Source organism: Uloborus diversus, chromosome 4, assembly GCF_026930045.1.
Source record: "Uloborus diversus isolate 005 chromosome 4, Udiv.v.3.1, whole genome shotgun sequence".
NCBI classification, from domain to species: Eukaryota; Metazoa; Arthropoda; class Arachnida; order Araneae; family Uloboridae; genus Uloborus; species Uloborus diversus.
The window spans coordinates 46,229,235-46,255,290 of NC_072734.1; the positions used below are offsets into that span (position 1 = coordinate 46,229,235).

The window sequence follows — 26,056 nt, forward strand, 5'->3', positions numbered from 1 at the left end:
GAACCTCAATATTTACAGTAGGATTCACCAATAGAGACCAGACCGTACGCCGACTGAATGTTTATCTTACAAAGCTTGCATGTTCTTTCTCGCTGCCTGCCTGTATGTTGAATACTTTACGTTGCTTAAATGTTCCTCTTACGCGATTCAGGCCATGTAAAATAAACAAGAATACAGTGAATGAGGAAGCCATTTGCACAAGATTAGACCCTTTGGTCCTTTGTCTTGACTCTTTGTTTTTCAAGTAATTAGCAAACTATAATCACGATTTCAAGAAGAAATCATTATAATTTAGTTTATATTTCAGATTAATTTTGATTATACCTTTAAAGTAGTTACCTTTTTATATTTTTAGTTTAGTTGCTCAAATGGAATGTTAAATTCAAACTTTATTTTTTTTTTACATCGTATTATCCGTGGATTATACAAAGCTTATTTTTCTTCAGGTTGATTTTAGGACCTGCGTATTATAGGCCGCCCGCGGATAATACGCAGGAAAATACTGTATGCGTCCTCCTATGCTTCTATGCTTTGTGACTTTCCTTGAAAGCTTCCTACCAAAATGAGTGAAACTGGACAACAATCATAGAATCATCATGTTTAAAGTACTTCACCATAAATTCAAGAATATGTAATTCAAATATTATCCTTCTTGCAATAGGCCTGGTTACCATGAAAAAATTGGTGAATCATCAAGCAGGACCATGTTATAAAATATCTGTTGGTAATTAGAAGAAGTTAGTCAAATGTTAAGTAAAGGAAGCCAAATGAATATGCAGCCAAGAAATAGTAAGCCAAGAACCAAATTTTAGTAACTGGAAAAATAAAATAACAAAATTTATCAAAAACAAGAGTTTATTTTAAACTCTTTTTGTTGTTGGTAGCCCTTCTTTATCTGTTTTAACATATAAGTTTAAATTATCAACAAAGTTAGTAAAAGTGATTTTAATTAGAATGTGCAGAATTTAGAACTAAATCTGTCATTTTAAGAAAAGACCTTAAAATTTTCATTTTTTTGTGGTAAAATCTATTTTCTAACGAGTAGTTCTATTATATGATTGAACTTATTGCTGTACTCCAATAAATAAATATCCGTCTTCGTTGGTAAAAACTACCAATTTAAAAGCATTTCACACACACAAAGACTACAATTTCAAGCCCATTTTGAATGAATTGCTTTGGCTTATTAATGTTACCCTATAATATGGTATTTGTTATATATATAGTAGACAGCTATTGTAACCGATATGGATTTTCTCAAAAACTATTTTTCTTCTAGAATCTTTTTAGAAATTAAAATACTGCAAAATTTAATATCCAAATGTTTTCATTTTTCTAAGCTGCATATTTTACATAAAAATTAGTAGGTAATGTTAAGTAGTAAGGAGTTGGCCATATATTTATTGCTACTTAACCTTGTACTTTGTTATTTTTGTTTCTGGTTAATGTGCGATATTTGTATGAGTTCAAAATAATAAAGTAAATGTAATGTGTCTTAAGACTTCAGAAAAACTGAAAAAGTAACAATATTTAAATTACACATCTACATTAAATATTTTAAACGTTAATAAAATTACTAAGATGCGATTATTTGGTTGTCAGATATTAAAGTATTCAGCCAAACCAAGTATTCATTTGGTTTGTCTCCGAATATGCAGTATACCGAAATACCAACTAAATATTTGGTGCGGCTCTGCTATGAAAAGCAAGTACTGGTGTTTTTCCTAATCAATTTTTCCTTTTAACTCTACCTAAAATTCTAGATACATTAGAAAGTAGATGTTTTTTTTTCTTTTCAATTAGTGCATTTTTTCTCTCCTTCACATAAAAAATTGACAATTAGTATTTTAATTTTTCTGAATTTTTGAGTAAATATACATTATGTATTTGTAGCCTATGTTTATATAATTATGTGCATACATTTTCAGAACCTGGTCTGGCAGAAGACAGCATCAAAAGTCTCTAAAATTAAAACACAGACCAACTTTGGTAATTATTAAATAAATATTTTTATTATATTCCTCAAAAAATGTAAGTTTATTATGTATGAATATATTAGATTAACTAAATTAACGATGTACAGTGGCTAAAATTTAAATGATTATGTGAAATAGAGGCTGGCCTCCAAGCTTCATGTGTGGAAGGGATTGCAGTTTTTTTTTTCGAGAGGGGGGGGGGACACAATAACATTTGACTATTTTGTAATCTCACATTGTAAAATTATGCGTTAATTATTCTCTGTTTTTTCTATGACTTAGCCAAAATCTTAAAAGGCAAATCTTAAAACTGATTACCTTTATTTTGTTAAATTTACAAAGACATTTCAGATTTTAAATGTTAATTGTGGACATTCTATTTTCAGTAGAATGATATATTGGGTTGTTCGGAAAGTCATTTTGTTTTTTTTGGGGAACATGAAAGACAGTTTTCGTATAATGAATAAATATTTTATTAAATTATATATTGGCCATTCTGGTCCAACACCTTTTGCCATCTTTCTGGCAGTAACATAATTCCCCTCTCATAAAAGTTTTGGTCCTTGCTGGCAAAAAACTGGTTCAGGTGGTTTTTGACATCTTCATTTGAGGTAAAGGTTTTGCCATCCAAAAAATTTTGCAGGGACCGGAACAAATAGTAGTCGGAAGGCGCCAGATCTGGAGAATATGGTGGATGTTGCAGTACGTCCCATTCAAGCTGTAAAAGTTTTTGGCGAGTGACCAAACTTGTGTGAGGTCTCGCATTATCCTGGTGGAACACTACACCCTTCCTGTTGATTAATTCGGGCCTCTTCTCTTTAAGTGAAGCATTCAATTTGTCCAGCTGATGACAATAGACTTCTGAATTAATCGTTGTATTGTCCGGCAAAAGCTCAAAAAAAAACGATTCCTTTGACATCCCACCAAACGGAGAGCATCACCTTTTTTTGGTGAATGGTTGGCTTTTGACACGCTTTGAGCCGGTTCATCTTTTCTGCTCCATGACCTCTTGCGTTTAACATTGTTGTATACAACCCATTTTTCGTCCCCAGTAATAATCCGCTTCAAAAGTGGATCATTTTCTTGACGTTTGAGGAGCAAATCACACGCGTCAACGCGACAACACAAATTTCGCTCCGTAAGGACATGGGGCACCCACACATCGAGCTTCGAGGTTAAGCCCATGCCTTTCAAATGGCCATAAACAGTCGAATTCGACAAATTTAATCTCTCACCGATCTCTCATGTGGTTATTCACCGATTTGCATCAACTAATGCCTTTATTGCATCTTTGTCAGCTTCGACCGGCCTTCCAGACCGTGGTGCATCTTCGACATCAAAATTGCCGGATCGAAATTTTGCAAACCAGTTCTGGCACTGGCGTACTGTTAACATGCCTTCTCCATACACATCCGTCAATTTTTTTCTCGCTTGGACAGCATTTTTACCTTTTCTGAAGTAAAAAAGTAAAATATGACGAAAATGCTGCTTATTGCTCTCCATATTTAAAAGGGCATCAACCAAAAACTACTGCGTAGAATTAATAGAACTTTTTCACACACAAGCCTTGCAATATCAGCTCTCAAGACATATAATGGTTATGCGGCTTAAGTGTGAAGTTGGTTTCGAAAAAACGTAATTAAGTCCTCTGACGGGAAAAAACGAAATTACTTTCCGAACAACCCAATAAAAGGAGAACAGTATTTACCAATTTGTGTTCAACGTAAAAAACAAAAGTGTATTTTATGCAAAAATATCCGAAAATTTTCATTATTTTACCTTACAATTTAGCAGAAAATGAGAAAATTCCTCTTGTATATTTTCAACCTTTTTCTACTAGTATTATTCTCTTATTGTTTACATCTCATAAATCTGTAAGCACATATGATCTCGTGTGTGGCACTTTACCACGGCTCATATCTAGTGTGAATTGCACTAAAATCAGGAGCTTTGTTTAGATCTGTGCCCCTTGTACCTTTTGGAAATTAGTCATTAGTTGAGAGAACAGCATCAGGAGGAGGAAATTATATAGAATGTATTTTGTACGTACTGTGTTTTCGGGAGTAAGCACAGCATCGAAATATATTCTTAAGAAAAAACAATTTTAATTTATACGCCGCACCCAACATTCGGCAACTTCAAAGCACAATTAGTTGTAAAGAAACCTGAAGTGAAATGCAAATGAAAGAAATATTTTTAACTCACGTAACAATATATACTTTACTGTAAATCTAATTTTCTTACCTTGGGAGAAGACATTGGTTGGTCATCCAGAGCGGAGGACACAAACCCTTCTCATCAATGCCTTGCCAATGTCAAAATTTGGCTCAAGTTGCACAAAAATATCAATTGATGTAGAAACGACATAGTTCGACATTTGAATCCTGAACAATAACAGATAAGATTCTTGAAATATTTAGTATTATGTCAATATATATTTTTTCATCAACTTGATTTAAAAAGCCATTTTTACTGCTTATTTTGGCGTAACGTTTGATTCAAGCATCAAAATAAGCATTCAAACGGTTTGAAAACTATTAATCATTATTAAAAGCTTATTGTTTTTTATATAGAAATCAGAAGCAAAATGGAGAACATTGCAAACAACGAAAAACGTTTTTGAATGTTTGATAAAAATATTGAAACATCGACGTACTTTGACGTGACTAACCTACTTTTTCTATGTGAATCGGTATGTTATGCTAACTGTCACACAGACGGGTATTTGAGACAAAAATCGATATTGTCAATTTTACTGGTTATTGTCGCTTCTGAGTATCAAAACAGGTAGATAAACATGGCAGTATGTGAAAGCGTTCTTTTTTAATTGGAACTAACCATAAAAATTTACCAGCAGTCAGAACGTAACACTTTTTTGATTCTGTTGTCCATTTCTGATTGGGACATTCAAGTTTTTCAACAAACCTTTGTTGTTTTATTTTCCATGTTAAAAGTGATATTAGACGAAATATTTATTATGGAGGGGCTGAGCAAGGTTTGTACTCTATTATTCATCAATTTATATGCATATATTTTTATTTTTTATTTTAATGCCTTTCTTCAAGCCTCACAAAAACACCCCCCCCCCCCCCTTTTTTTTTCTTGTAAGACAATGATTTTAAATATTCTGTTCTCATTTGTACTACTTCCAAATTTTTCTATAATAGTGTCTATTTTGACAATTTGCAACAAAAATTTACACAGAAAATAATAAAACTATAAAAAGAGCAGACTATTAATTTCATAATTTTTTTTTTCGGTTATTTTTGGGTTCACAAGTTTCTGTCTGGTGCATAAGTTGAAAACAAGCACAGGATATTATAAATTAGACTATAGCATGACAAATTGATGCTACTGACTGACTTCAAAGTCTGACCCAGATACAAAACAGGGTAAAATTTTTAAATTTCGATATTTTCCAGAGAAATCCCTAATTTCAGCTAGTTTATTTTCTATTTGCCTGAACTTTGCATCAAATAACCTTATGTACTGTCTTTAATAACATTTTGAGTCGTACTTATGGCTGAAGCCGTAAAATCTAATATTAATTGAAAAAAAACTCAAAATTATGAAAATAATGTGTTCTGTTTATAGCTTTATTAATTTTTTCGGTCAAATTCGGGCACGCTTTTGTTGCAGATTATAAAGGGTGTCCCAAAATTAACGCAAGATTTGAATTTGCCGCCATTTATGCAATAAATTGTGGGCAAACTTGAAAAAAAGAACAATTTGGCAGCTGAGGGTCTAGGGTTATTACAAATGGAGCGTTTTCGATTCTATAATGCGTTTTCATTATCGAACAATTATTTGAAAAATAATGAAAGTTTGGGCGGATCAAGCAGTTTACTGTTATTGGCGCTCGATATCGCACTTAGGTAATGCGCGGGTGGTTGTGGGATTGTTGACATAGACGTTTGACTTCAAATAACCCCGTAGGAAGAAGTCTAATGATGTAAAATCACACGATCTAGGGTACAATTCATATCACCGAAACGAGAAAGTACACGAACAGGAAATTCCTCACGCAGTGATTGAATTGTTTCGCTGGCTGTATAATAGCATAACACTCCATTTTTACTAACCCTAAACTCCCAGCTGTCAAATTGTTCTTTTTCCGTGGCTGCCAACAATTTACAGCAAAAATTGTGGCAAATTTAAATCTTGTGTTAATTCTGGGACACCCTTTAAAAGTAGACATTCTAAAGTAACATAGGGTACAACTTAGAAATAGTACAAATTAGTACATAGTGTTTAAAACCATTCATTTACATAAAAAAATTCCAAAAATTGATATTTTTGTGAGGCTTCAAGAATTGCATTAAAAAAAAATATTTACGGTCTCAAAAAGTAAAAATTGATAAGTAATAGTACACAAACCTTCCCTTAGGCCATCCATAATAAATTTTTCTTCTAATATAATTTTAATGCAAAAAATAAAACGTTGAAGGTTTATTGAAAACAAAGACAACCGAATCATCAAAGTGCTAAGTTCTTACTGCTGGCAAATTTTTATGTATAGTTCCAATGAAAAAAGGACACTTCCACATAATGGTATGTTTATCCACCTGTTTTGAAACTTAAGGCCGAAACCGATAAGCAAAGTTGTCATTTCGACTTTTCGCCAGCTTTTTGGCTCAAATACCCCTCTGTGTACTGGCAGCAGGACGATGTGGTGCCATCTATTGGCAGAAATTTCAATGTTTTTTAAAAACTTGGATTTTTTTCTTACTTGGGGGGAAAAAAAAATCCGCCGCACCCTTTACATGCGCCGCACCAGCAAATTTTTTGCTTTTTACCCAACTGCTCGTGCAGGACGCAAAGGAGGGTAATGTGTTTATCAGTCTATGTATGTATGTCCGTTTCTATGTGGCGTTCTACAGGCTAAACGCCTTGGCCAGTTTTGGTAATTCTTATGTCAACGGATTTGTCTTAACCGTGGGAGTGTCACTAAACACATGCCAGTAATCAAAAGTACCATTTCAAAAACCAGTTGCCGTTTTGTCAGTTTGGGATCGGCGCGCGCTGGGTGTCGCACATTGTGTCGCACGCTACCTGCATGCAACAAATGCAGGTAGTTTTCACTGCCTGATATTTTTATTTACTAAGTCTACTAATTGGGGTCTCAGTAGCCGAGTGGTCTACGCGATTGCTTCTCCCACTGGAGGCTGTAGGTCAAGACACCTTTGCTCCGGATGTACTTTATCCTCTTGGTGATGTAAATTCTTTCATGTGTTCTTTATATGTATTCTGTACTGTAATAAAAAATATATATGCGTAACGAAGGCAAGACACTCAGATTGTAGTCCTCATCAAAATAAACCCGTGTAATAAGCACCAAAAGAAAGAGTATTAATTCGATTTTCATCTCTTACATGTTGCATTTGTTTTTGCCTTGATTCAAGGGACCGAGTTTTGCGACGTGTACTTTCTTGAGAGGCTTTTTTAGTTTTGCGAGAAAGATTTGATTGACGGGACATTTCCGATTTCCCGTCATCATGAGTTATACAGGTTGTTTATGTTGACATAAAAAAATTCCTTTCCTGAACTTTCCCAACGTTCTAAGCCCATGTAGCAGTTGTTTTTGAAAGGAAAACTAATGTTTAAAAACTCGTCGTTTATTTGAACACTTAATCATAACCATTTACAGGAAAATAAAATAAAAACAGAATCGCTTAAAAACAAAAACGATCTCCATCTATCAACTTGATAGTCACCCTCACTCACTCATTCCAAACACCACCTCATTCCATCTCAATGCACGTGTCTTATGCACGTCGACTCGGCACGTGCCGATCGCCGATTGGCGATGACGTCAATCGCGTCAGCCCGCACCCAGCCGACGTGCAAGAACGAATTTGCATGGGAATCAATAATTTTTTCAATAGCCAACATTGGCCCCCTTCCCGTGCAAATCACTCTTCAAACATACTATCACTTTCACAACATCAAAAACATCAATTGCAAATGTAACTAACATTTCAAAAACACAATACATAAATATCACCAGTATTAAATCAAAAAAATTTGAAATTTGAAGAAAATCTAATAAGTAAAAAGTTTAGCATAACTAAAGCTCAATAAGTTCACTTTGAAATAAAGTCAAAAAGTTCAAAGTCAATGAATCTCAAAAAATCACACAGCATCTCGCTGGTCAAAACGTAAAGTCCGGAAAAGTCATTCTTTCCAAAAGAAAGCACATTCAAACAAATACTTGATCACAAAATTTCTTTAACTCCAATCTAGTAGGTGGCTTCGTAAACAAATCTGCAACATTTTCTTTCCCAGAAACAAATTTCAAACTAAAAATTTCATCATTTACTAAATTGCGAATAAAATGGTATCTAACGTCTATATGTTTCGTTCGCGCATTTTCTACACTTGATTTCGTGAAATCAATTGCCGATTTGTTGTCGCAAAATAAAGTACAATCTCCGAGACTGAAGTTCAAATTTTTATCCGCTAGTACATTTTTCAGTCACACAGACTCTTTCGCCGCGTCAGCTAGTGCGATATATTCAGATTCCATCGAGGACAGACTCACACATTTTTGCTTCGTTGTTTTTCCACACAATAGGAACTTCGTCGATAAAAATTATCATTCCTCCCAATGAAACTCTGTTGTCCCTATTTGCAACGTAGTCGGCATCTGAAAAACTTTTCATTTCAATGTTTCGCACTTTGGACAAGTTCAGCTTATATTCTTTGGTAGACCTAACGTAACCTAGAAGCTTAAGTAGTATTTCCCAGTGTTTGATTCCGGGATTTTCCTGCACTTGCGATAAAACATTTACCGCGTAGGTTATGTCGGGGCGAGTGCGGTTTGCTAAAAATGCTAAACTACCGAGCAAACTTCGATAGGGAATTCTTTCCATTTCTTCTATTTCACACTTCGAACTTGGGCAATCTAATTTTGAAATAACAGTTCCTTTTACTATGGGTAAAGAAGTTATCGGGATTTTATATTCTTTAAATTTTTCACAAATTTCTTCTATGTAACTTTGTTGATGCAAATACAAATTTTTATGATCTTGACAAAATTCGATCCCTAACAATTTTCTCGTTTCTCCGAGGACTTTCAGATCGAAAATTTTTCGCACACTTTTTATGACTTCATCTATATACTGGTTTTCCTTTCCGAATATTACGATATCATCTACGTAGAGTAATAGGATGGTATTTCGTCCTTTAAAAACGCAATTACACCATTCTACTTTAATGAAATTAATATTTTTTAATGCTTTCTCGATTTCTATATACCAGTTTCTTCCACTTTGATGTAGTCCGTAGATTGACTTTTTTAGAAACAAACTTTATTTTTATCTTTACAAAAACCTACGGGTTGGTGCATATATATACTTTCCTTTAATTCGGCATATAAATAAGCGTTTTTTATGTCTACTTGACAATTTTTCCAACTATAAAAACAAACCAAAATACAAAAAAATAGTCTAATAATTGAAAAATTGACTACTGGGCAAAAAATAGCGTCAAAATCTTCTCTCCTTTGTTGACAACCTAAAATTACCAATCTCGATTTGAATCTTGAAATTCGATTATTTACATCCCTTTTTACGCTGTACACCCATCTATTTCCTAGTATAGTTTTGTGCGGCGGTCTCTCAACTAACTCAAAAACTTTTCTTTCTTTCATCGTATTTAACTCGTCGTTCATGGATTCGATCCAATCTTGAGCATTTTCTGATTCTATAGCGTCCTTGAAACTTGTCGGAATTTTCACCTCAACAATGTTCGCTTCATTTTTTTCAGTTTCGCGTTCCGTATCATTTGCAAATTTAATCTTTCCCGAAAAAACATTCTTTCCGCTGAAATCAAACAGCTGTTTTTCGAATTTTAAATTTTTACTTTTGCAATATTTTTCTATATCATTACATGATCTAAATCTTTGTTTCGTTCCCTCTAAGAAATAATAAATGTCACTTCGCGTCCCGTCTGGTCTCGGCACTGCATTTCTAACCCAATTCAATTCTGAGGCGCTTTTCGCAAATTCAGATCTGTTTTCTTCGGAAACTTTCTCAGTTGAATCTTCACTAGATGTTCCACCTTCATCGCGATTTTGCGCGCTTTCTTCCTCATCTAACTCATAATGGAATTCCGAGTATTGAGTTCGTTTTTTAGGTTTTTCTATTGGGTCCAGGACTTCTTCCACTGCATTCTTATTTTCATTAAACTTAACATTACAAGTTTCAATTACTTTTTGCTCGTTATTTAACCAAATTCTATATCCTCTGGTATTTATCGCATATCCTATCATTATTCCCTCAATTGCACGCATTTCGAATTTATTTCTCCGTTGTTTTGGAACATTAACGAAAGCTTTACTTCCGAAAGCTTTTAGGAATACTACCGAGGGTTTTCTGCCGAAAAACATTTCAAAAGGAGTTTTGGTTGTTTTATGACAAATTCGATTCCAAGTGAAAGTGAAACAATATAATGCTTCCGCCCACCATTCATTGTTCATTTTCGCGTCTTTTAGCATTGCTTTTATCCCGTCTAAAACTGTCTTGTTGAAACGTTCGCAAATCCCGTTTTCCTCTGGCGTATAAGCATTTGTTCTTTGGGCTTGAATACCGTAAGAACTTAAATACCGTTCAAACTCTTCATTGCAAAATTCGCCCCCGTTGTCTGTACGAATGCTAACATGTTTCTTTCCCGTTATTCTTTCCATTTTCTTATGATAGTGGATGAATTTGCTTAAAACTTCATCTTTTCGTTTTAAAGTGTAAACAGTCACGAAACGACTAAAATCATCAATTATCGAAAGAAAATATCTACTCCCACTTTTTGATGGCGTTGGTAGAGGACCACAAACGTCCATAAAAACTAACTGTAGTGCAGAATTTGAGGTCTTAGGATTTGATTTAAAAGAAATCCTAGTTGACTTAGCTAGAATACAAACTTCACATTTTTCGTCTGGTTTTTCTATTTTTGGAAGACCATTCACGCTTTGATTTTTACTAGTATCTCGGATGTAATCATAATTTATGTGACAAAATCTCCTATGCCAAAGGTTAGAGAGTTGATTTTGTTTAACAGTTCCAGCATTAATGTTAAATCCGACTTCCGTTTGTTTATTTTCTACAATTTGCGTTTGTTTAACAGTACCGGCATTTACGTTGAATCCGCTTTCTACTTGTTTATTTTCTGCAGTATCGTACGCAAACGGTTCTACATAGTATAAACCCTCTTCTCTCCTTGCATAAAATAGCTTTCGCCAATTATTGAAGAACACGCAAACTTTTCCTTTACTACCAACAAAATGTGCACCGGCTGCTTCTAAACGTGCACCGGAGATTAAATTTCTTCTCATGTTTGGGTTGTATAAAACGTTTGTTAACTCTATCCAATTAACTTTCCCGTTCATTTTTACAGCAAATCTCACAGTTCCTCTTCCCAAAACTTTACTATTAGCATTTCCCACTGCCAAAGCCATATTTACATCGGAAATTTCTTCAAAATTTTTCATTAAGTTCTTGTTATTACAAAAATGCGTTGTTGCCGCACAATCAAAAATCCAGTGAAACTGATTCCTATTACAATCTTTACCTGCTCCTGATTCAGAGGTCGAAATGTAACTCTCAACTAACATCGAATATTTATCATTGAAGTTCGAAAAGTTATTACGATTTACGTTACTTTTACATTGCGCGATCAAATGTCCGTATTGATGACATCTATGACACGGTCCTATTAACTTTCTATCCTTCGTATTTTTAACAAATTTAGCATTTCCTGTGTTTTCTACTACTTTTCCTGTCTTCTTGCTTCTATTAGTAATATTGAAAGCACTCACCTCAGGTTTTTCATTGTCGGCTTTTACCTGTTTCAGCCTACTTTCTTCTTTCACCAGCTCCTCAGCAATCTTGTTGATGTCAAAATCTTCATCACTCCAACGGTAAATTAGTTGGATTATACCGGTATATTCCGGCGGTAAATGCCTAATAACTTGGAAACCTTGAAAAAGCGAATCTAAACTATGGCCCGCGTCATACAATTTCTTCACAGCTAATTTAACTCTAGCTATAAAAAGACCCATTTCTTCGTTATCTTTATAACGGATGTTAAAGAATTCATCCAAAAATTGTATAACTCTCGCTCGCGTTTTTGGTTCAAACTGAGCTTGTAGAATCTCCCATGCTTTTTTGCCATCTGCAATGTCTTGAATAAGTGGTCTGAACTCAGGCTTTATAGCATAATAAAGTGTGGTGTAAGCGCGATCCTGCAACAGTAGAAATTCGCTACGCTCACGACTAGTTGCCTTTTCATCTAAAGCGACTACTTTCCCTTCAATAAATTTCCAACATCCTTTATCGAGAAGTAATACTTTAACATCTATTTTCCATCTATCCCAGTTCTTTTTGCAGAGCAGTTCAAAACCTTCGGGGAGCAAAGCCATGGCTGTAAAGCAATGTTCAAAATTTCTAACTTAAACTTGAAAATCTTCAGACTTTAAAAAGCTCATAAGATTTTTCAATCCTTATGGCCCCCGAAGCCGATATATCTCTCAAAATGAAATATTGCAACATGGGCACGGCCCATAACCTGTTGACATAAAAAAATTCCTTTCCTGAACTTTCCCAACGTTCTAAGCCCATGTAGCAGTTGTTTTTGAAAGGAAAACTAATGTTTAAAAACTCGTCGTTTATTTGAACACTTAATCATAACCATTTACAGGAAAATAAAATAAAAACAGAATCGCTTAAAAACAAAAACGATCTCCATCTATCAACTTGATAGTCACCCTCACTCACTCATTCCAAACACCACCTCATTCCATCTCAATGCACGTGTCTTATGCACGTCGACTCGGCACGTGCCGATCGCCGATTGGCGATGACGTCAATCGCGTCAGCCCGCACCCAGCCGACGTGCAAGAACGAATTTGCATGGGAATCAATAATTTTTTCAATAGCCAACAGTTTATATAGTTGTGCTGTGGTTGACTTAAATTCGCGCATTTTTGCTGAAGGTCAAGCACATGTAGCTTAGTTTAGACCACCGCAAGTTACTTAATAAATCTCACGATACAAACTCTCCCAATGAAATGACAAGGTTGCGAAATGTACCATCTTATAATCGTAATAACTAAGTCAATGAAAATTAAAAAGTAAAATAAAAAATTATTAAATAAAAACAAAAAATCCGACTGCGAAAAAAACTGAAAAGAAAAATGTATAAGTCCAGTAGTTTAGAATGCTATTAAGTACTATTGAATAACTGCACCACTGAAATAGTTTTTTATTCGTGCACAGATAAGACATATCATAAATTCAAAAACAGAATAGAAGGATCAACAGTCGGGGCCCATTCCTTTCTGAATCAAAGACCCCGTAAAATTTGAATGGGCCCCGACTGTTGATCCTTCTATTCTGTTTTTGAATTTATGATATGTCTTATCTGTGTATGAATATAAAACTATTTCAGTGGTGCAGTTATTCAGTAGTACTTAATAGCATTCTAAACTACTGGGTTTATACATTTTTCTTTTTAGTTTTTTTTTTTTTTTTGGTTTTTACGCAGTCAGATTTTTTGTTTTTATTCAATAATTCTTTATTTCCTGTATGTGGCGCTGCGCTTATTCTCAAAAATATGTTAGTCTATCTTGTGATAACAAGGAAAATCCCTATTTTCAAAGTGTTAGTCCCAAAAGTAGTTTTTGAATAGAGGTAAATCAGGGTTCGTACGCTCCGGGAATTCCGGGAAAACCGGGAATTGTCAGGGAAAATGACACTGTCAAAAATGTCAGGGAGAGTTTTCAAATTTTGTCCTCCAAAAATTTTTTTTCATTTTTTTTCCCAAGGAATTAACTACCATGAGATCTAGTCTTCGTTTTTATTGTGATTTCACGAAAAAAATTGTAAATTTTTATCTAAACCGACGCTGGCACTTAAAAACTGCGATCGAGAAATGAACGTTTTTTTTTTTTTTTTTCACAACGAAAAATGCACCAAAAGATCGAAGATTTTCTTACATGGAGTCAGTGAGGGGAACGCATTTCTTTCTACTGCCTAAAGTTTTAGATGGGTTGCCACAACATTCTATTCGGTTCAGGGTTCGTACGCTCCGGGAAAACTTGGAATTATCATGGAAAATGACATAGTCAAAAATGTCAGGGAATTTTCCAAATGTGTCCCCAAAATTTTTCTTTTCCCAATTTTTTCCCAGGGAATTTGGTTTTATAAGATCTAATCTTCATTTTTATCGATGTATTTAAAAAAAATTGTAACAATTTTAAAGCAATGAAAAAAGTGGCGACCCAAAAAATCTTCAGCAGCCGCCATTTTTGGCTCTCAGTAGTTCCCAAGGGAAAAAAAATCAGGTGAACAGCAATTATGTACAAACTCAAAAGGAGAGAAGACAATTTACTGCTTCGGAAGCACAACCTGTAAATGGGAAGATCGATCGGGGAAAATAGTTTTTTTTTTTGATCGGAAAATCATTTCAGCTACGTGTGAAACGCAGTCGCCATCTTTGGTCATTCACAAGATGGATGTAGATACGATCCTAAAATGCCTAAGTTTCTAAAAACAAAGCAGAATTGGATGTTTTCTTTAATTGAAAACTGATGAAAACAACAAAAAATGGCCTGCAAATTGTTTTTCTATTATTATTTGAAATAATTTTCTTGAGAAATGAAAAATTTTGTTCTTAAAACTTAATCTTATCCTCACTGCCTCGGACGCAAATGTGATAAAAACTTTTCAATGAATTGTATTATCATGAAGATTTATTATTTTTTAATTGTCTTCATGCAACAAATTTAAAAAAAGTTATTTCTTATTTCTGGGCATAGCCGCCATATTTGGTCATTCCCAAGATGGAAGTACACAAGACTTTTTCAAGTGCCTAAGTTCCCGAAAACGGCATTGGATGTTAATTGCAATGCAAACTATTGAAAACAACACAAATTGTGCCCTTTTTTCCGGATAATTTGTAATTATTTTCTGGAAAAATGCAAAATTTTAACTTCATAACATTTTTTTTGTTTTAATTGATTTAGACTCTTATATGCTAAATTCTGACTATTTTGCTTTTATTGTATTTTTTTAAGGATTATTAATTATTTATTACTACTTTTATACTACAAATCCAAAAATCTACATATTATTTTAAATTTTTCACTTTGTCGCCATATTTGATCGTTTGCACAATGGAAATAGACTTAAACTTCCAGAAACAGAATTGGATGTTTATATCAATGAGTAACATTGAAAATAACATTAAAATGTGCAAAAAGTTGTGAATTTTTGAAAATTAACTAATACTTTCTGGAAAAGAAAATTTGAAATTTTAATGTAAGCGTCCTTTAATATGTGAAGAAAAAAAAAAGATTATTGGCATTGGCCTATGATCGGCGGATGTTGATTTTTGTTACTATGCATTACATGGTATGCCAATTGATGCAACAAGTTAACCATATTTATACTAAAATTTAGCTTTGCATTTTGCTCAATATGTTTTGTGTAACCTACTTATAAGAAAATAAAAAGTATTGTAAACCAAAAGCGGATGCTAAAAGGTTGCTGCAGGACTACAGCAAAACGCTATAATATTATGCGTGACATCAAAAAAAAACCTAAAATAAGTTGAAAGTACTCTGTTTTCAACAAATAGTAAACAAATTAAAACAATTTTGAACAAAATGTTTAAAAAAAAACTTAAAATTTTGACAAAGAAAACAAAGGAAAAAAAATCTAAGTTTTTTTTTTTTTTTTTTTTTTTTTTTTTTAAATCTAAGGGGGAGAAGTTTCAGTTCTTCTGCATTGGTACTTTAAACAATTTTAATTATTTTGAAAATATTACTATTTAAACTTAAATTTTTAATGAAGCGAGTAACCTGGAATTTTCTAAAAAACAACCTGGAAATCCTGGAAAAGTCAGGGAACTTTTTTTAACCAAAAGTGTATGAACCCTGTAAATGTTTACTTTTTAAATACATCACATGTTATGAAAAAGATTTTATGTAGCAGTTCATGTTTTAATCAATTATTTTTAAATTTATATTTGACTTCTTACTTTAGTTTTTGATATTTTTCATTTTTATGTTTGAGTAAAAAGTAGATGTACGATTATTTGAAAATTATATACAGCTGTAAGAAATAGAAAAATTGTCAAACAGTGATTTGGCATAATACTTATATTGAAATCATAAATAAGAAGTTTCTTGAAAATGTCTGAAAGACACAGGTTTTTCATCTAATATGCAGAAAAAAACCCAGGTATTTCATTAAAAATCTTGGTGGCCTAGGTTTTTACAGATCCTGAACTAAGATCATTGTTTTAAGCTCTTTAAATATCAGACCAACCTTGAAATTACAAAAACTCACTACTTCAGTGAAAGCTTGCTATATTAGGATTAAAAGGTTGTCATTACAATTGTGCAGAATTATTATGTTTTTATTGTACTGTATAGAAATGAAAATTTTTAATCCTTTTGCTTTCTACATTTTCAGCCTGACAGTACTAAGCTGATTACATGCCCCCTGCCTAATGCACCAGATAAAAGTGTGCTGCTGGGAAATGCAAGCAAGAGAGGTAAATGTATTGGTTTACAAATTTGTACTCTATCATAACATAAACATGTTTAGTTTTTAGAAATATACTTTAATGATAAAGTAAATACACTGCAGTAAAGCACTACATCTTCATTCATATTTGTAACCAGTTTAATTAGGCCTATAGTAAGATGCTATTATCCTTTGGAGGAGTTTTCTTTCATTGAATAAGTTATTGAGCCCCCAGTTCTTGGTATTTTACAGTATTAACGTTTTTTTTTTTTTTTTTTTTTGACGTGAACTGTGCATTCCTATTTTTAGGTTTTTTGTGAGGCTGGTAAAACAATCTCTAAAAACTTGGAAAACCACTAAAGGAGAGTAAATTCCACAATAAATTCAGGAAGAACATCGAGTAGAAAAGTCAAAATCAGCTATGCCAATTATCTAGTTCCAAAAATTATCCACTTTTTTTTTAAAGCTGTAAATATAAAAGCATTCACATACATTACATATATTTCTATGATGGTATAAAGGTTTTGATCTTCATTTAAAGTGACTTTCTTGAAATACAGTCAATTCGCGATAACTCAATTCTAAAAGGACCGACGAAAAATTGTGACTTATACAAAGTTCAAATTACCGCTAGTTTCGGTTTTCGACATTTTAATATTCAAAACCATCGAATATTTTAAATAATGTGTACATGCGTCATTCTTCAAAAAGTGCAACTTTTCTGTCCCACACTTTTTACAGTAAAATCTTTAAAGACCAATTCATTTAACAATGATTTTTAATTCAATCAGAAATATATCTATTTAAACCTACCAGCAATTTTTTAATAATAATTTTAATTTTAGTATGTTTTGATTCGCAACAGGTGAATTCTCACCTCCATGGCATGTCACACACCTTGTGTGACTGCTTATGTTGCTCAATAAGTTGTTTAGTTAAAAGTATATACTTATATATTTATTATTCCTTTCACAAGTGTCTTAAATAATAGTTGTTTAAGTATATAATTTTTTAATATTGTGTTTTAGTTTGTTTTAGTAGGATCAGGATTCATGTCACACAATAAATTCTCACTTCCATTACCTAAACACAAAATGCCATTCCTCATTAAGGCGTGGCAGTAATGACATCAAATTTTATTTTCCATGATACAAGGGAGCCACTTTGTTTATTTTCAGCCATAATGGAAGTTGTGAGATTTTTGTTAAAAAACAAGAAGATAGATTTTGCTTTAAATTGTGGTTATTCTGACTTCTCACCTCCCTGAACTTGAATTTCAGGGATGTAAATTAATGTAAAAAAGAAGTGAACTTGTTTTCATATGCTTAACATGTGCAGATTGTAGCAAAAAAGAAAAAAAATTTTCTCTGAAAAATGTATGTATTAGGTCTATATTAATGAAAGATTCCTCACCTCCGTGAATATGACCTCCATGACAGATCTTATCAATGTCGTTATTTCTCAGGTGAAAATAAATGATGGAGGGGAATGATCGAACTAAAAAATGAAGGTTAATGCATTTTAACGTAGATCAGCCTTTGATACAATCAGTTGACTTGACTACTTGACAGCTTAAAAGCAGATTCATAGTCCAGCAACGTGTCTAAATAACTATTATACTGTACTAAACAGTACAGTTCAAGCAAAAGGAACAAAGGTACTCGTTTCCGCACGTTTAACTCTTTTATCGCACATTGGCTCAACATGTGTTCTCCTTGCTATAGAGGTCTATTGTGCAGGAATTCCAAGTGAAGGTGAAGGAATTTTTCTCTCATAGGATCACTTTTTTTTTCATTCTTTCGAAATAAATTTCTAGTCATCTTTGAAAAAACTTCAAGTTAAAGGAAGTTAACTTCGAGATACTGAGAATAATCAGCATGGTATTTCAGACAAAGGGATCAGGACTTGATAAAAACTTTGCGTTATAGTAATATTTGAGTTATCGGACTTCAAGTTAATGCAAATTGACTGAATAGACAGGCTAAAATATGCTGATGCTTGTAATTTATGTTCTTTTATTTTATTTGTGAAAGGAATTTTTGTAAAAAAATCCCTTTATTGAAATGAATTAAATACTATAAACAAAATATGCTTACACACCGTTTTACCTATTGTTTGTGTGCCCACTTCAAAAATTGTTTAAAATTAGTATTGATGTTCGAAGGATTTTTTTTTTTTTTTTTTAACTCTTTAGAGCAGTTTCCAACCGAAGTTTTAAAGTTGGCTCTTTTTTTTCAAAAATATTTTTATCTATATGAAATTAATATAGTTAAGTTATTATTAAATTAGGTATCATTAAAATCTTAAAATAATGGTTTGATAGGGTGAAAAGTTATTATTAATTTATTATTAAATTAGGTATCATTAAAATCTTAAAATAATGGTTTGGTAGGGTGAAAGAAATGAAGTGGGCGCACAAACAATAGGTAAACAACGTTTTACCTATTGTTTGTGTGCCCACTTCAAAAATTGTTTAAAATTAGTACTGATGTTCGAAGGATTTTTTTTTTTTTTTTTTTTAACTTTTTAGAGCAGTTTCCAACTGAAGTTTTAAAGTTGGCTTTTTTTTTTTCAAAAATATTTTTATCTATGTGAAATTAATATAGTTAAGTTATTATTAAATTAGGTATCATTAAAATCTTAAAATAATGGATTTAGGTAGGCATGTTTAACTGCAATTATTTTTCTGCAAAAAATATATGAATTCGTAGTTTATTATTGCCTAATTAGATTTTTTTTCTTCTCCTCTTTAGAATTCATTATGAATCCTTGTGGAAAATCACCAGTTTGTATTTTACACGAGTATATTCAACACACATTAAGAGTTCAACCAAAATATATTTTCAAAGAATTAGGTAAAGTATAAAAAATAAATAACTGCATGTTGAATATCGCCACCGAGATGTAGTAAGATATCTAATCCCAGAAATAACACTAAGATGTGTTACTGTTGCTCTGAGGCGTTGATATACTATCTTGTTTTTATAAGGAACTTTGTTTGTTGAGTATTTTTAAATGTTGAGACACTCATAAGAGTGATTGTCTAAATAGTGAATATTATTTAAAGTTTTTGTTTATTCCTTTATTTTAAGAAAAGTAGAACTAATTTGTTTTTTGGATTGGATTTTATTTTTGAAATAGACATTGAGAATTTTGTTTCAAAGTCACTCGGAACAGTTTTTTATTTACTTTTATTTTTTAGTGAGCACGTACTATCAATGATTTGATATGTTTTGAACTCAAGCAAAAAGATAAATAATAATAATTAGGTTGAATATATGGGAAAATTCTATTATTTTGATGAAAAGCAACTTTTGTTTTGGTTAAGTTACAATAGAATTTAATAAGCTTCTGTATAATCACCTTAATCATTGCTCATAATTAGTACCCAAGAAGTTCCCCCATACATTTTCATTTTTTAAAACATGGTACATTAAAACTTTTTTATTTGATTAATTATTTCCAAATTTTTATGTAGTTAACCTATTGTAGTAATGTGTTGCTGAAATTTCAAGGCAAAAACAGATCTAACAATAATTTTGAATTAAGTTTAGAAAATGAATTTTAACTATGCAGCAACAGTCCTTGTTGCAAAAATTTAAAAAAATACAGCAGAGAAAAAGATTAAAAAATATGTTGATGCTAAAACAGATCCAACAGTTACTCAGGGATGCATAACCTATGGCCCGCAGGCCAAAGGTGGCCTCCAAAGCTTGCTGAATTGGCCCCCAACAAGTTCTGAAAAAATAACCAAAAAAATTTTCATTTTTTATTTTTTTCTAAAACTATTTTAAGAAATATTTTTCAATTTATCGTTCTAGTTCACAATTTTAAGGTTGAATACAGGTCGGTTTTACTCCTATTTATAACTACCACTTCCAGAAAAAATCGCACTTGCAAAATTGGCACATAAACAAAAATAATGTAACCAAACGATACTTTTATCAAAATGAAAATTGGTTAATGAAATAGAAAGTTGAACTGAGTAAACATCGTATGAATGTGACATTTTTCTTTGCATTTCAGCTCCTTTTCTCCATTTTTCGTTTGCATGTGAAAATTATGCCTAGCTAATTTTGGTGAATTGCTAATGATTGTGCAGCAATCTTTAAGCATCTGTTTCTGCTTAGTTAATTTTCTGATTATTTCTTAAGTTGTACACAGTACAAAGCCTAGTGACCTACTATACATGGATATTTTTTTATGGATTTATTTGTCAATGAAATTTTTCTGTTGTAAAATATTTATTCTATCCTTTTTGCTGAGTATTTGATTTATCTTCAAATGTAACTTATATAATAAATTTAAAAAAAAAAAAAAGACATGATTTAAAACATACTTTAGACATAATTGTGCTTTTCCAACTAAAATGAGTTTGCACTTTTTTAATACTATAATATTGTTTTGATTTAAAAATAGAAAACTAGATAAGATGCTGATTAATTACACTTTCACAAAAATTGTCAGTGAGATAAAAATCTTAGATTGGCCATTTTATTTATTCGTACTCAGAAAAAACTGTTTGAATATAGCTGCTTATGCCACTGTGTTTGGCAGAGCATGCAACTGCAAACACACTTGTGTCATGAATTTGAACAATTCCAAGACTAGGAATAGAATTCTAATGAATCCTTTTTTTTTTTTGTTTTGCACCTTGCTATGACTGCATTTTTGAAGCACTTCTACAAACCTTAATGAAAATTTGGTTCAATTTTATGGATGATTTCAATGAATTAAACGTGGTCTCTCTCAGACATCTAAATTTTAATTAGATGCTATTAATTTTATGTCATCTGCTTTGCTTAGTTTTAAAAAAAGTATAGTGAGTGCATTAAGCCATGCTTACTAATTTTGTACTTTGTTGTTTTTAAGTAAACATTTTCACTTATAGATTTTTTGCCATTATCTCTGCATGAGAACAGAAATTAGCTATGTTTGTTAAAATAAAACAGAATATCTCCAAAAGCAGTGCTAAATACGTTGTGAATGATTTTTTATGATTTTAACATCCCCTCCCCCCCCCCATACACTTTTTGAAGTGGTCCTCAACATAATCAATTCCGGTATTAGTGGCCCACTGTTTCAAAAACGTTGTGCATCCCTGAGTTATATAGACTTTCTAACACATCCAAGTTTTATGCATTTAATGCATTTATTTCTTTGGTGATTCTTTCATTTTTATGTAACTACTAGAGAAATACCCAGCGTTTCCTGGGTCAGTAATAATTGGGAGAAACAATAGCTACTTTCATTCATTTTCTATTTTAACTGAAAGAACTCAAAACGCACCGCTTTGGCGTAATTAAAAATTGAGCTTCTTCCTTACCCATAAAAGTAAAATAGCAATAAGTATAAAGAGCGAAATAATATTCAGTTAGAAACGAAAGCATGACATTTAAGCATATAAAAATTTGAAGAATTCCAAAATATGAACTAACAAAAAACAAAGATCACTTATAAAACGTGCACTTTATTTATTAAAAAAATAGTACACACAAACACACACAAAAAAAGTGCAAAAAGTAGAGTTTCCGAATATTTAAACGACTTTAAATTCATGTTTGCCCCTGAAAAGCCTTGATTCAAAACTTTTTTATGATTACTATTAATATTACTGTTGTAAGGCAACAAAATTTTGTAACAATGGGTTTTATATTTAATCATTTAATAGGGAAATTACATGAAATTTACTGTTTTCCATCATAACTATTTTAAACAAAGTTTTTTAGAAATGAATTATAACCTAAGTTGCTTCCCGATAATGTAGCTATCTATGGTGAAAAAATGGTTAAAATCCGTCCAGTAGTTTTGAAGCTTACCCCGGACATCCTTACATAAAAAAGTAGCCATTTATGTATACAGGGTATTCCGTTTTAACCTGCATGACCTCTATTTTCACAACTGTTATTCCCAGATGCATACTTCCAATTGCAAAAATGTTCAAAATCAGATGTGGGATTAAGATGTTGAAAGTTTGAAGCAAGAATAAAAATGAATCAAAAAATACAAAATTTAACTTTTTATACGGGCTTTAGGTCCCCTAACTTATGTTTAGAGAAATGATCTCCATTGAAAACTATTACTGACACAAAAAACTCTTGACATTTGTGTGACCAAAACTCAAGGAGAGTTTAAAGTTTTAAGGGACCATACAGAAGAGAAGATTGGAGCTCATCGCCCTTTCAGAAGAATGACAGGTAGTCGAGGTAAAAAAAACAAGGTATTTATATTTTTCATTTGCTATTTAAAAATTCATGGAAATGTTATGCCATGATACGCAAAAGCACACTGTGTAAAACCTCGAGCAATTTGAAAAACTACTCTCTGCACACATATAATTTAAACACTTTTTAACTGCTATATTTTCCCCCAAAAGGTGTCATTGAAGGCGAGTGTAAAGTGGTGTAAGTCACAAAACGCTGCATTTCATATCTCGGTGAATATTGATAATCCTAATTTCAAACTTCTTGTGTTGGAATTGTTTTTCAATGGAGATTATTTCCCTAAACATAAGTTATGGGACTTGAGGCCGGTATAAAAAGTTAAGTTTTGCATTTTTTTACTCATTTTTATTTTTGCTTGAAATTTTCAATATCTTAACTCTGCATCTGATTTGAACATTTTTGCAATTGGAAGTATGCATCTAGGACTAATGGTTGCAAAAATAGAGGTCTTGCAGGTTAAAACGGAACTCCCTTATAGATGAGGATACAAATCCTAAAAAAGCAATAAATGTCATCCTTGCTCTAGGGAAACCTTGATTCAAAATTTTCATTATGATTACTTTTAATGTTTCTGTTGTAAGGCAACGAATTTTCGTAACAATGGGTTTTATATTTAATCATTTAATGGGGAAATTACATGACATTTACTGTTTTCCATCGTAATGTTTTTAAACTAAGTTTTTTGGGAATAAATTATAGCTTTAGTTGCTCCCTGGTAATGTAGCTATCTGGTGAAAAAATGGTTAAAATCGGTCCAGTAGTTTTGAAGATTACCCCGGATATACATACATACAGAAGTAGCGATTTATGTATATGGATTAGACTTATTTAATGGATTGCTTTATTTAAGAACTTAACATTAAATTTTAACAACATTGATTTTGCCTAATTTGACGAGCAAATTAGTGTATTGTTGTTTTAACCAGTTGGGTGAAAATATTTGAAAATGATCTATGACATACATATAACGGAAAAGTGCCACACTTATTATCCTTACCCAGTCTTTTGTTAGCTTTTGTGGCATCAAAAGTACTTTTTTTGTTTTGCTGATTTTTATCTTTTTACCTTAATGCAACAAATTTTGCGAAATCATAACTTTAAAAAGATTTATCGGATACAATACATTAAGAATTTGAGTTTTAAAAGTTATTTTAAATAGTTTATTTGCAACTGCGTCACTATACGAGGTCTGATCGAAAAGTTGCAGAATTTTGAAATTGCACGAGAACAGAGAGTGCTAGAGACTTCCGGTTGGCAGCATTGTTTAGAGTAAGTCTTCCCGAGCACAGCTGTTGTTTCATAATATTGATAACCTTCTCCAAACGGAAGTTACAGCTGTTTTACTGAAACCACTTCTTTGTTTCTAGCTTTTTCGTAATGGACAGGAAAGTAGAGCAACGCGTAAGCGTTAAATTTTGCGTGAAATTGGGCAAATCATTCGTGGAAACTTTCCAAATGCTTCAGGACGCTTTCGGTGATGAAGTGATGAGTCATTCATGGTGTCATGAGTGGTTCAAACGGTTCAAGGAAGGCAGAACTTCAACGACAGATGACCCTCGTTCAGGAAGGTCTTTTACTTCAACTAACGATGCTCAAGTGGCCAAAGTGAATGCCCTAGTGCGTTCCAATCGACGTTTAACGATTCGAAAGATGACAGAGGAGTGCCACATCTCATTTGGGTCATGTCAGGAGATCCTGACCGAAAAATTGGAGATGAGAAGGGTTGCAGCCAAATTCGTTCCACGTCTGATGACAGAGGATCAAAAAGCGCACCGCCTGGAGGTTGTCAGGAGCTCTTGCAAATGGCCAGTTCCGACGAAAACTTCTTGAAAACTATCATCACAGGTGACGAGAGTTGGGTTTATGGCTAGGACGTGGAAACGAAGGTGCAGTCGTCCCAGTGGAAGTCAAAAGGCTCACCAAGACCCAAAAAAGCTCGTCAGGTGAGATCGAACGTCAAAGTGATGATCACTGTTTTCTTTGATTCGAAAGGTGTGATCCATCATGAATTCCTCGCACAAGGTGAAACAGTCAACAGATTTCGCTACCTTGACACCCTGAGAACTTTGCATCAAAAAATTAGACAGAAGAGGCCTGAATTGTGGGCGACAGGCAAGTGGTTTCTTCACCATGACAACGCGCCCTGTCACACCACTCTCCTTTATCCGCGACTTTTTGGCCAAAAACATGACAACCCTTCCCCAGCCCCCCTATTCACCTGATCTGGCCCCCTGCGACTTCTGGCTGTTCCCCAAGCTGAAGTACCCGATGAAAGGACAGCGATTTCAGACGATAGAAGAGATTGAAGAAAAAACGCGGAAGCAGCTCAACAGCATCCCCGAAGAAGAGTTTTCCAGGTGCATGGGACAGTGGAAACACCCGTGGGAGAAGTGTATTTCCTCCAGAGGGGAGTACTTTGAAGGTGATAAGTTAGAATAATTGTTAAAAAATTTTAATAATGAATTATTGAGAAAGTCCTGGAACTTTTTGATCAGATCTCGTATCACACTATTTCTGAAACAGAATTTAAGACCAGTATATTAATTAATTTTTAAGAGATAACAAATTTGGTTCAATATTCCTTTAATGCTTTCAATTGATTACAATAGCTAAAGAGTTTTAGAAGATTATTTTCTGTCTTTTGGTGCTGATGTCATTGTGTCTTAAGAGACATAAAAAAGCATGTTTACCTGACATGTAAGGCCTTGGGCTCGTAACCAGAAGGTTGCAGGTTTGATGTCAGCTGATCAAAGCTTTTCAGTATTAATTAATGGTGATTGATGCATATTAAATCTATCGTAGTCACAAAGTTCCATCCAAGTACAAATTCTAAATCAATGTTTTTGGTGTTGGATCAGGGGTTGCTCGGCTTCTGGTCTGGATTAAAAAAAAAAAAAACAGCTATTTTCAGGGCTCCATCTAACTGGTTAAATCACATGTAGTATGTAGTTGTAGTTAGGAGAATACTAGAGTGGAATGAAATGCAGAATGCTACTGCTCAAAACATATTTATTGAACTAAACTAAATATCGAGTAAAATGCTCTTTACCGAAAGAAGGGGGAAACCTTTAAGTCTAATTTTTTAATGCTTTTGTTTGGTCTGATTATTCTTTTATGCAAAACTAGTTAAAATTTTCCTTTTACTTCAGAAAATGCAAGTACACCCTATGGTGCTGTTGTGATAATTAATGATATGGAGTATGGTTTTGGATATGGTAGCAGTAAAAAACAAGCCAAATCTGATGCAGGTATAAAATTTGTTTTATTAATTATTGCATCTACTTTTAAAAAAATTTTGTTTTTAGATTTTAACTTACTTACTAGCTGCGTG

The 26,056-nt window shown here is 32.8% G+C and overlaps 1 protein-coding gene across 1 annotated transcript in view; it reads left to right on the top strand.

Moving 5' to 3' along the window:
• Window positions 1-26,056, top strand: part of LOC129220100 (microprocessor complex subunit DGCR8-like) — a 61,187-nt gene that overhangs the window by 29,354 nt on the left and 5,777 nt on the right. The window contains exons 7-10 of the mRNA XM_054854440.1: window positions 1,929-1,989; window positions 16,448-16,529; window positions 19,255-19,356; window positions 25,875-25,973. Coding sequence (XP_054710415.1) covers window positions 1,929-1,989; window positions 16,448-16,529; window positions 19,255-19,356; window positions 25,875-25,973 — 344 coding nt within the window. The remainder of the gene's footprint in view (window positions 1-1,928; window positions 1,990-16,447; window positions 16,530-19,254; window positions 19,357-25,874; window positions 25,974-26,056) is intronic.